This window comes from Biomphalaria glabrata, chromosome 12, assembly GCF_947242115.1.
Source record: "Biomphalaria glabrata chromosome 12, xgBioGlab47.1, whole genome shotgun sequence".
Lineage (NCBI taxonomy): Eukaryota > Metazoa > Mollusca > Gastropoda > Planorbidae > Biomphalaria > Biomphalaria glabrata.
Window position 1 is genome coordinate 9,695,500 of NC_074722.1, and position 12,805 is coordinate 9,708,304.

The window sequence follows — 12,805 nt, forward strand, 5'->3', positions numbered from 1 at the left end:
AGGGAGATAAGTAAAAGATGATTCGGCAAGAGGTGGAGGAAACTGACCTTAATCTTGTCCAGCTTTTTGCGGGCTAAGTATCCCCTGCAAAGAGCCTGGAACTGCTCCACTATGCCCATAAACTTCTCATCCCTGTTCAGGTCTAACTGGGCCAAGCAGCCAGGGCGGAAGAACACCTGAAAACATAACAAACCACATTGATTCAAAGCAGTGTACACGTTTCAACCTAAATCAAATTTCCAAAGAAACACAATGGTCAAGTGTTCTAAAAAAAAAAAACAGCTAAAAAAAAAATGAACAATAAACTGACCCTACTATGACCAACACGATAGTTAAGTTTGTCTACATCAAGATTGTCCAGGATCAATTTGACCATCTGAAAATAAAACAAGGCAAATATAAAAAAAAACAACTTTAAAAACAAAAAAAAGCTTAATATGAGTGAAATTGCGTCAATTATTTAAAATCAATCATGTAATTAATTTTTAATAGATCTAGACTAACAATAAAATTGTGAATTGGAAAACTGTTTGTTAATTATATTTGCTTATAGAATGCTCAGTGTGTTAGGGTTCAATCACAAGCCATTTAAAAAAACAAAGTTGCTAGAGAGTGAGTAAAAACATTGAATTCTGTGAGTTCTAGTCCTGACCAATGAGCTGCTGATACTGACCATTTTCTCATCCCCTTCTCCCTGTCCACCTTTGTTCAATCCTGGCACCAGGGGCTCAAACTTCTTGATAAAGTCTGTGAAGTGCATAGAGTCTGGGAAGCCTGAGAAGAGAGACCAAAGCAACGTCAAACAACAGTATAAGATTAGCTACAAAAAAATGAAATCAATCAACACCTCTGTTGAGAGCCATAGATGCTCTAATTTTACAATTTTTAGCATACAACCAAAAACCAAAGTTGGCACTACTTCCCTAACACTAGGCTCATTCAAACTTTCCATTGCTTGAGGTTGTAATTAGAAAACAACAACTACAATCAAAAACATAATATCATGATATAAAGTGGAACAAGAAAATACTCTTGTGGTTATTGTTGACCTAATACTCTTCTAGATGGATTGTCTGTGCAGTTTTGCCATAAATTATATCATCAGATAAAACCAAGTAATGAAAACTGAAATATCCAGCACAGAATAAGACAACAGCAAAATTTAACTATTCTTTTTTGTTATTCAAAATGTTGCAACTTAATGCTAGAAGATAGCAATGGTGGAGTGGAGTGTGTGGCCCAATGCTAACCTTGTCTGTATAACCTAACAGCGTCCAGCAGCTGGAATCCCCTGAGTTGGTTTCTGACCAATGGTACATTCATGATATTGTCATCCTGCGTAGACTTGTGCTGTTCTCCAAGTCCAGCTGGGTGTTGGGCCATCAAGCAGTGAATGAAGTGAACATTTGTCTTCTTTAATATATCCACTATTGAGTCCTACAATTTAAGAATAATTAAATAATATAATGAAAAAAAAACAAAAAAAAGCAAACATGAATTTTTCTGTTGCAATATTTGCTTTACATAATCACCTGGACAGACTTTATTTAAGAGCTATCAAATCACTTTTGAAATCAGTGCACTATTTGTCCAACTAGCAAGTGACTGGTAAGAGGTTTTTCTCAGTTTTTCTGAGACTGGAAAGCTAAAAATATCTCATAATTCCAAGTGAGCTAAAAATGATGAGGTTTTTTTAACACAGTAGAATCTGGATTTTCTAGATCTAAACTTGACAGTCAATTATAAATTCCTATTTCTAAGGATTTGTTATTTTAATTCATGTATACTGTGACATTACATCAGATGTATTCTGTGTGCATATTAATTTTACAATTCAGGTTTGTGTATTCAATTATTCAATAGTCACATCAGTGGCCGCAGCTATAATCATGTATATAAGTTCCCAACAGACACATCATGCAATGTGCCATTTTGGATCAAATGATATTAACAAAAGAAATGAATTAAATACAACAAATCAATTAATTTTACAAGGCTTTATGTTCAGTTACTCACCACATTAAATTTCACTTGCAAGCAAACAGACTTTTTCTTCAGCCCAGCTTGTCCAACAAAAGTCCTCCTCATGCTGCCTACCCTCCTGAGGGATGTGGAGCCTTCCATACCAACCACAGAACCACTGACAATGCCTGTAGTTTGCCCTTTTGTGCTGGTGAACAACTGAGCAATGTTGGGCCTACAACACAAACACAATCAATACTGCATTAGTCATAAATAATTGAATCAAAAGCCAACTTTAATTGTCTGTGAAAATTTTAAAAAAATAATTGATATAGTATCACTCTCTAGTCAACCTCTAAATTTTTCCCATTATATAATAAAAATTAAACAATAAATCAGGTCACTCCGAATAAATGTTCATAAAAAATGATTTCTATTTATGTTTTAATAATTAATGCCGTAATGTATCAACAAGACACTTGCAGACTGACTTCCCTTAAAGCTCATTCTTTATAAACTCTACAGTAATATTTAAACAGAATATATTCTGATCACTTACTTTTTGGAGTCCTGAAGCACCAGGCTGGCATTCCTAGTGGTAGGGTTCTCTCTGCAGGCCTTCAGCCAGCCCTGGGCGTTGTACTGGACGGGTGTGGTTCCATTATTATGGTTTAGTATAAAAGTATGGCCCAATGAGCCTTTACGCAACAGACTGTCTTCTGAAATAATAATGTGGTGAGCATGATGAAGAATCTCAAATAATCTCAGTGCTTCATAAGTAACTCTCAACACAGGTTATATATTTATATATATATATATATATATATATATATATATATATATATATGTGTGTGTTGCTAATTGTATAGTCTATTTTGTTATTAAACCAGCACATTATTTTCAAACTCTTGACCAGTTCTTGAGGAAGATAAGTTGATTTGAGAAGTGTTAGCCCAAGGCCTGATAGCGAGAGGATCATAACAATATGAAATAAATATTTGATACTAGAGAAAGAATACATCCAAATAGTTCCCCTGGAGAAATTGAACAGTTACCTTACTATAGTAAAAGTAACCATAAAAAGTAAAATCTTCATTTCCAGCTTGGACTAACCACATGTAGTGAACTAGTTTTTGATTTAAAAAAAAAAAATTTGGTTTAGAAAAGAATAAAACATATTCTATTAAAGTAGAGGGATAATAAACTGTATTTTACTTGAAGCATGGCCATTCTTTCAAAAAATAACAATATATATATATATATCTATAACATTTTACTTGATGCATGGCCATTCTTTCAAACTATAACAATATATATATATATACAATTTCTTCCCTGAGATTGAAACTCAAGACTCCTTGGTATAGAGGCCAAACACTTGACCACTCAGCCACCATGCTGACTTCAGGAAAATTACAATGCCTCCACAGTCCACCAAACATTAATAGCTATGCAACAAAATGTTATGTATGTAAAGGCGTTATGTCATTTTGAGTCCACATGACACCCTCATTAACAATTGGCCAATGAGATGAGCCACCATAGATCACAAATTCTTTTTTTTTTTTACTTAAATAAGAATCAAGTTTTTAAAAAATTAATGACAACTGTTGAAGTTAAGATAGTACATAAGTCTTGAAGGACAGAGAAATGACATGTATTTTCTTTGATGTTTTGAGATGTCTTGGAGTGTCTTTGAAAATGTCAACATGCACTGATGAAATGAAACTTGTCATGCGACTGCCTCAAACTTACTTCTAAGTGGCTGTTCACAGTGCTGCTGTAACAGCCTCTCCATAAAACTGTCCTCAGTGGCACCAGGAAACACTGCCTCCTCATCCAAGATCCATAATAAACCTTTCTTGTCTTGATTCTTTACATCTGATGAGGAGGGAGTTCGAATCTAGAAGCAAAGTGAAAAAAATATACAAACAAAATACTGATCAATCTGTTTCAACCTTAAGAAATTCTGTCCTTAAAGGCGTATGTACTGAAAGATGTTAACTCTTTTTGAAGCAATAGTTTGTTAAGGCTTCCGCGCGGTGTTGATTCTTGGAAATATAACTAGTGTAGATCTACTTCTGACAGGAAATAACACTGAACTCAAAATACTTCAGTAACACCGGCGAAATGCCGAAACAATCAAATATGTAGTCGACGCTGATGTTGTTCTACAAATATATTTAATCATCAAGAAGGGAATCGTCCGATGTCAGCTATGTCCGTAAATCCGTATATCTATTCTACTGCTCTACACGAAGCGTCTTCTCTTTAGCGTCACTTAGAGCGTTCTTGTTTTTTAAAGATCTGTCACGTCACTTGTCGCTAAGTAAAACTTTCCCCTTATTCCCGAAACAAATAACTAAATCCTAATCATGTCATAACAAGTTATTATAATGGTATATTTAAATCTGCTTAAAACATAGTTTACTATTCAACTCTAATTGGTAATCAGTTGTTTCATGGACATGAAGCTCATATAAAACAGGTATTTCATATGCTGATGTGATCACATGTGAAAATGAGAATAATTCCCATAACAATGCTAACCCTAAATATTTAGCAAATGGTACAAGTAATGATCTGCAGGGGAAATGAAGAGATGGGAGACCAAAGCAAACATGGAGGATATGAAGCAATGGTGCCAGGATAGACATGAATCCAACTGAGGAGAATTATATGATGGCTAAGTACTGCTGTGGCCCTATGCTCCACTTGGAGTCAAAAAGATTTTGTCAAGTCACATGTAATAAGAATAATAATGAAATTAAATAATGATCCTGGAAGATTGTATGGTTGACTAAATGTTGACACTAAGTTGAAAATACTCCAGTTTATTGTTAGCAGAAGAAGAGACAGTACAAATTACAAAAATACTTAGCAGTATCTCTCAATTTTATTAGTTTTAAAGGAACTAAAAACGTTTCCTCACCAGGTTTTGTGGTGGTGGTCTATCCAAGAGATTTACAATCTGAGATTGGTTGGAGGCTGTGATTTCAAAATCCAACTCTATGTCTTCCTGGGAATTAAAATGATTTAATCAAAACATTCTGACAGAAATTAATACTTGCTAAGTTTCTAAATTGAAATGTTAGGTGATTAAAAAATCAAAGGGTGAAAATTACTTTTTTTTTTTAACCATGTAGAGAATCACTAATAACATCATTGTATTTTTTTGTGTGGTCAATCTCAATATTCTAAAAAAATATAGTACTTTTAAAATTTATCCAAACTTGCAGCTAGGAATCTAAGAGCAATTTACCAAAAACTATTGAGGATTAAATGCAATCACTAACCTCTCTGTACCTTTCCTGAGGCGTTGCCAAGGTCAGCTCATGGAAGAAGGCCTGGAGTCTCTCCTGAGTGTAGTTGTGGCAAAGGTCTTCAAAAGTAGCCCCTGCAGTCCGGCCCTGCCCACTTGAGACTGGGCTCTGGAATCCAGGAGTATCCACTAGAGTTATAGAGTTGTTAGAACGCACATTGGATGACAGGGACCTGCCCAAGACAACAGGAAACATTGTTGACTTAGTAATAGAACATTTTAGACAGTACTCAATATCAATGAGCTTCTCACAACTTTTGAATTCAAAGAACATACTTTTTTCCCACACAATTTACTCCAGGTTGTTCATTTATTAGCACTGGGATCATTCACATTTACTCTATCACAAAATATAGCTTCTGGATTTTTTTACAATTTCGTTACCACTTAGTGTTGCTGAAACCTGGCCAATCTGTTGCTGTTCAAAATATATTTTCAACCATATTGGTTTGTGGAGGGGGAGGCTCATGATCATCGAGCTTCTTCTATGCCTTCTACTCTTATCATCTTATCAACCTACCCTCCCACTTTTTTTCCCCTAAATATCACTCAAGTAAAATCACAACCACAACAAATGAAGTTTTTTTTTCTGTTTATCTTCAGATCAACTCTGAACAGCAGACCTGCTAAAAGATTAAAGAATATGATATAAAAAAAGCCAATGGATTCACCTGTTAATCAGACTGACTATAGCATTAAACACATCAGAATAAAGTCCAATGACAAAAGCTTCCAGACATTCTTGTGGGGTTGAGCCACTTTCAGACGGCAGGTAGGCAGGTCTTTCCATGGCATTCGACACTCTGCAGATCATAAAACAAAAACAAAGATGTCATGTGACTAGCATAATGACCAACCATGTTACTTGTATCTTGGACTGGAACTCTCCATGCTCAGTGCAAAAAAAATAGACTTAGAAATATGTACATGAAATGATTGCATTAACTCAATGGCTTGCTACTCCTTCATTTCTCAATGCAAACACTCAGACATAAACAAGTGAATGAAATGACTGTATACCTCAGAGATGCACTGCGGTTCAAAGTTGAGGAGCCTCCTGTGGTGAAGATTGATTTACTCAGTTCTTCCACTGTCGTCCCCAGCAAAGAGGCTGCCTTTTGTGATGCTGCTGGTTTAGCAAACTGGGGCTTATTGTTGAGACCTAGTTTTGAAAACATGACATTAAAGTTCTTGATAATAACATCATAACCAAAAACGTGTACAAAGGTTAATAGTGGCAAACATTTCTTACAAATAAATTGTTTGTTTTAGTTTTAAATAATGAAAAAAAAAAAATGAAGGCAAATTTTTAAAACTAGAATAATAGCTAGAAAAATAAAATCCCAAAATTGGATGTGAAAATAAGTAAACAAAGCTTCTCTGATAGAAGGACTGTACAGGTACAATTTAAAGGCCAAAATTTGTATATGAGTTATGTGTCCAGCAAAATGACCAAAAGTCACTACTCCCCAATAGGTTCCATTTATAAACTGGACAGAATTTAAAACATTCTAAAATCCCAAGATAAAAATATCAGTCCCAAACAGGCTTTGAAAATTTTTTTTATTGGTAGACAATCTTTCAAACCACTCATCTACTTGTACAAATATTATAGAGTTTGTACAATTTCTAAAGATAATTTGTTTTATCTTTTAAACTTTAAAACAATGCATCTAAAATCTTTTTTTTAAATACCTTTCGTGGCTCCAGCATTGCCTAAATGATAAATAGCTGCCAGCACTAACAGTATAGCCTTGACCTCATCAGAAGTAAAACTCAGATTATCAAATGATTGCTGGACCTTGAGCCAAGCTTCTGCTGACCTTTGCTTGTCTTCAGGCTGGACAAAGAAGACAAACAGAAACTTCTTAACACATCACTTCTAGTGTCTGTTCAGTTAATATTACCATTAACTGAGCTATAAGCATGGTATGAAATACACAAATGACACTTGCTATTGGATGACAGAATAGTTTAAGGAGTTCATGCCTGTAACTTATAAATACTTTTCCAATAATGTCAGGTAATCATTTTTTTTTAATTTTCATCAGAATTTTTTTCCTGTTTAATATTCAGAAGATTATAGAGCTGGGTGTACTCACAGGCACCCAAAAAGATCCTGAAATTGAAAATCCCAGTCTTCACTAGAATACAAACCCAGGACCCCCAAATCGGAAGATAAGCGCTTCACCACTTAGCCACCACACCTCATCTGTAACTTATAACTCAGGTCAATTATTTTAAGCATGGAGTTTAGATTACCATAAAGCCTATATTTCATGCATGGACATTAGATTTCATAGAGCCCAGATTTCATAAGGATATACTTCATGTACAGCTAAAGTATCCTAGAGTTCTATGTTCTAGTTAAGTGAATTGCTGAATGGTTCACCTTCTGTGGGGCTGTCATGAATAAGTTGCTTTCATTCAGTGTCTGGAGTTGAAGTTCAGTCCTGGGAAACAAAAAAACATTTTAAAAAAGTAGGATACTGCAGGATGCAGTAATAAGCTTGTATTCATTCCTTTGATAACCAGAAAACTTCATACAAAGTTTAACTACAACTACAAAACACAACATATGTTTTGGGAGAAATACCTTATAACTTCTTTACAATTATATAAGCTTGGTAAAAATGGAATATGGAAGACAAACATGACTACAAAGAAATCAGCAACTTCTACATTTAGTTAAAACAAAAAGTGCAAGCCAAATATGCCATCTACATGCTACAAAAAGCCTACATATGGGACCATTAGTGTCATTCTAAAATCAAATTTTGTAAACGAAAAAAAAACAACAACTTAGAAATGAACCTGTTGCTAAAAACACAACAACTTTTTTATACTGAAAATGGTCTTATATTAGCTGTGTAGTAAGAATATTTAGATTTAGAGCATGAGTTATGGATTTGGCTGGATGTCTCCTGAGCTCCCAGTGCTACTTTACAGCCCACCCTTTTACACAGCATGATGAAGAAAAGTAAACTTTGGTGACTTGAATCTTGGAATTTTGTATTGATCTAGTCACAATGTTACAATTATTTTTAGAAACTTGATTTCCAGTTCCAATGGGGAAAAAAATTGCTAAAACCAATTGGGGATAGAAAAACTAATTCTTAATGTGTAGACAGAAGGACTTCTGATACTAAAATTTCCGTGAAACTCTGTCAACAATAAAGATTTTTTTTTAATAGTACAGCACAAAGTTATATATTATTCTAGTTATTTTCTTCTTCATCATTCCCATTTTAATGTTAATACTTAGTCCAATATCTGAGATAAAACTGCACAGGAGTTTCCATATCAGCTAGTCGAAAGAGTATGCAGCTTTGAAAGACATGGTCAGCATTCTCTAGTGACACTTCACAAGGGCTAATTTCACTACTCTCAATTTTCAGATACCAGAACATGTGTTGCTTCATTCTGCTAGGTCCAGTTTGGAAGTAAAAAATTATATGCTGGTGTTGTCAGGATAGCTTGTAGTAGGCATATTTTTTTTACATTTGGAAGAGTGCTGATCCATTGATTCTTCATGTATTATTATAATATTTATTATCAGTTAGGGGAATGAAAAGAATTTGATGTTTCTTTTCTATCTCTACTTAACACACTACAAGTTTCATAGTTGTTCACCCCTTGTGAGAAACTATTTAAAATAAGTATATTTTGGTTGAAATATTTTAATAGTGTTCAAGTACCGAACACAAGTCTGATTATCACAAAAAAAAAGTTTGTTAACTGCCGCCCTAATATTTACACTAAGATTGACTAATGAAGTGACCAGTCAGTGTACCTGAGGTTGCTATCAGCTCCAGCCAGAAGTTGATAAAATATACTGAATGTGGGTTCACCCTCTGGACGTCGGACTACCCGAGACTTTTCAAACATCAAGGCCTGAGGAAACAGAAATAGAACATAGCATGTTTTCATACAGACATTCAATGTCAAGTACAGACAAACACATCTTGCTGAACAATCTGTATATCTATTTGTTTTTTTATACTTAACATCATTCTGGAATTATTTCTTGTTTATTGCTACCTGTACAGATGCAGAGCCAATCTGGCCAGAATGGTCAAAATCGACAGTAAATATCTGGGTGAATCTGCTGGCATTAACATTCAGAGCTGTTCGGCTGTTGCCAAAGGCATGAAGCAATGTGTACACAGAGGCAAGCTTGTCCACTAGAAATAGAGAAAAAAAAAAGAAGGTAAATTGAAGTCTGACCACAAAAAAGTGCTCCTAAATCTTAACAAAAATTCTAAAAAGGAAATAGCCATGTATTTTTTTTTAATATAAAAAAGAAACAAAACTGGTCACTTGATAGAAAAATACATTTTGAAAAAGTAAAAATACAATGTCAACTGTCCGGGCCATAATTGGGCCAAGAAAAATCTGAACATAAAAGACCATATTTTTAAAGGCATTCAAAAAACAGAACAAAGTCACTTAATACTCACCAAGTTTATGGTTTTGCTAATTTATGAAAAGAACTTATTATGATATTACTATGTAATTAGCTTTCATATTTCATCTTTACATTCCCCCAGACAACTTGATAACTTTGGGATGTCCCTAAAATGTTCATTCCTCTTTGATAGATTTATATCTATATTGCTGGGTTGGAACAAGTAACTAAATAAAACTCAAAACCAACACTTGATCCCACGTGAATACTTTCTTCTTTTTCTTAAAGGAACTACAAAGCTACCTGTGAAGACACTGTTGTTTCCTGTGGCAGTGATCAGGTACTGCATCACGTGCTGGGCATTGGTGGTCTTGCCGCTGCCACTCCTGCCCAACAGAACCAAGGACTGGTCCTTCCTGGTGTTCAGCATATCTCTGTAGACCATTTGTGCCATGGAAAACACATGCGGAGGCATATCTTCTTGTTTACAGCCTTTCAGAAGTTGGATGATCTAACAAGGCAACAAAGATTCACTATAGTTAGAAGTATATTAACTTTAAAATTTCAAAATTAACATATTCTTTTATCACAACAGTAATGGCATATAAACTACATCTTAAAACACAAAATAAGGAAATAAATTTAGAGCCTATGGGAATGAATTAGACTTTCATTGTAAAGGAGTCTATATATATAGTCCTTTTTTTGTAACAAAGTAAGTGCCGGTACTCAGAGATGGATTGCCATACTTTTAACTACTAATAAAATAATAATAAACGTTAAAAATACTAGAAAAGTAATAATTTTTCCCCACATTGAAAAAGGTGCCAGTATGCTGTACTGGTGCGTACTGTCACAAAAAAAGCACAGTATTTATATATATAAATGAGTATTATGATATATAAAACTTGATGCAAAACATTATGCGCTAAATAATAAAATAATTGCAGGCAAATTTATTATATGATACTATATTATATTTAATACTATGTAAATATAAAATAATGAAAGACCTCTAGCAAGCACAGAATATTTTAAAGTGATAATTGGCTAATTCCACTCAGGCTAAATTTACATAAAATACTGCATTTCTCCTTAATCTTTGGACCCATGACAAGTCATACATATAATAAATATAATATTGATTATAGTGCAAAACGTTCAACATAAATACTATCTTCATTGTATTTCTATGAAGAGTATAAATATAGATCTATAAAATAATTAAAAGGGATGATATGATACTTAAGATATATTATTTGAGTTATATGTTTATCATAGTTATTGAAATATGTTTATCAAAGTTTGTAAATATTAAGGGAGATCACTATAATCTACAATGTCTTCACTAGTTACCAATTCATGAGGCCATCTTTCTATTCTTATACCATGGTACTACCATGAGAATGTTGTTGTTTTTCCCCCCTAATTAAGAGTCTCATCTCATAGCATATTTGTGCTGCCATGAATTTTAACTAAAAAGTTGAGAACCAGTGGTCTGAACTACTCCAAGCAAATGGAAGAAGAGTTTATTTATTTGGTTAGTTAGCCACACCCACATCATTCCGAAGACAGTCATGACCTTTTTTTTTTATAAAGACATTCCAAAGTTGTTGCCCTTTCCATGTCTCCAGTAATATTTCGAACAGGCCCCCTGATAATTCTTCTCCAAAGTCTTAGTGGTTAGGTTAACCCATCCAGTTTTTTAAAATGTAATTGGAGATTTTCATCTAATGTGGATAACTATAAATATCTAGCTATTTGGTGTGTTTGGTTTACAGAGTACAGGAAGTGTTGACTAGATAACTAATTTAGAAGGTATATGATAAATTTTGTGTAATTTTTAACACTGTAAATTCAATTGTTAAACTCTTTTGTTTTTAGCACATTTTAATTGTATAGTGGGCAACAGTGGTCTTTTAATTTAGTGTTTTTGACATTGTTTGGAATTGAAATTCTATAATAAACAGTCTATAGCAGTTTTGGGGGATTCGGGGATGAGGAGCCTTAGCCTCTTTAGCCCCCTGTATTTTGATAATCGACATCATAACATGAGATAATGTACTTAATAAATAGACAAGTCTAATGTGTGGAATACATGCAAATTGGTCACTAATTTACATAACAACATGAATAGCAAGATCACATGGCATTGATTAATATTGAATGTAAAAAATAAAATTTGGGACACTTGTATGTGGGGCTCAGAGGGATTTTCAAATTTGGACACCCTCTCATTCTCTCTGGACACCCTCTCCTCTCTGGACACCCTCTCCTTCTCTCTGGACACCCTCTCCTTCTCTCTGGACACCCTCTCCTTCTCTCTGGACACCCTCTCCTTCTCTCTGGACACCCTCTCCTTCTCTCTGGACACCCTCTCATTCTCTCTGAACACCCTTTCCTTCTCTCTGGACACCCTCTCCTTCTCTCTGGACACCCTCTCCTTCTCTCTGGACACCCTCTCATTCTCTCTGGACACCCTCTCATTCTCTCTATTTTTTCTTCTTGTATCCGAGCTAAATATTGTTTTAATTTCCAGCTGTTGTTTTTGAAATACTAATGTCAACATAAAGGACTCGCGGAATGGAAACAAAATTTAAGATGAGTCAGGGGAAAATATAAAGAGAACATATGAAAAAGTTCCAACTGGGGCACAGTCTGGCAGCAGTGCAGGAGTCAAGGCAACTGTAAGGGTTGGGACACAGATCTTCAAATGTTTCATTGGATGGCAAAGCAAATTTATTTTGGCAAAGAAGTGTCTGCATGTGTACTCTATTGTGGGAGGGGACTATTTTCATTTTAATCTGTTGAAGATTGAAACCAAAAAAAACTTTTTGGTTTTAATTTACAATTATTTAAAAGCAAATATCCCCCATTTTATTTTTAAAGAGGCAGACTTGTACTATGAATAAGATAACATTTTTTTTAAATACACATTTCAATAGGCTCATTGGTCTTTAAAAAAAAATGGCCTTAAAACATGCTTCACATTCTGAAATACTGTCTTAAAACGGATCAAATATGTTTTTAACAATGACATGAAAATAGCAACAAATAATTTCTGACAACCAGTAATACTTGTCTTGACAGGAGAGATTATGTTCTATTCCAGT

At 34.3% G+C, this 12,805-nt stretch overlaps 1 protein-coding gene across 8 annotated transcripts in view; it reads right to left on the minus strand.

The window, feature by feature from the left end:
• LOC106070298 (unconventional myosin-XVIIIa-like) overlaps nucleotides 1-12,805 on the minus strand; it is an 86,900-nt gene that overhangs the window by 36,170 nt on the left and 37,925 nt on the right. For all 8 annotated transcript variants that reach the window (XM_056005196.1, XM_056005195.1, XM_056005198.1 and 5 more), the window contains 16 exons: nucleotides 9,996-10,203; nucleotides 9,326-9,468; nucleotides 9,078-9,178; nucleotides 7,677-7,737; nucleotides 6,980-7,124; nucleotides 6,305-6,446; nucleotides 5,956-6,087; nucleotides 5,259-5,457; nucleotides 4,895-4,981; nucleotides 3,718-3,865; nucleotides 2,522-2,681; nucleotides 2,017-2,197; nucleotides 1,251-1,437; nucleotides 674-774; nucleotides 311-376; nucleotides 48-176 (listed from right to left, as the gene is read on the minus strand). In XM_056005196.1, the coding sequence (XP_055861171.1) occupies nucleotides 48-176; nucleotides 311-376; nucleotides 674-774; nucleotides 1,251-1,437; nucleotides 2,017-2,197; nucleotides 2,522-2,681; nucleotides 3,718-3,865; nucleotides 4,895-4,981; nucleotides 5,259-5,457; nucleotides 5,956-6,087; nucleotides 6,305-6,446; nucleotides 6,980-7,124; nucleotides 7,677-7,737; nucleotides 9,078-9,178; nucleotides 9,326-9,468; nucleotides 9,996-10,203 (2,190 nt within the window). The remainder of the gene's footprint in view (nucleotides 1-47; nucleotides 177-310; nucleotides 377-673; nucleotides 775-1,250; nucleotides 1,438-2,016; nucleotides 2,198-2,521; nucleotides 2,682-3,717; nucleotides 3,866-4,894; nucleotides 4,982-5,258; nucleotides 5,458-5,955; nucleotides 6,088-6,304; nucleotides 6,447-6,979; nucleotides 7,125-7,676; nucleotides 7,738-9,077; nucleotides 9,179-9,325; nucleotides 9,469-9,995; nucleotides 10,204-12,805) is intronic.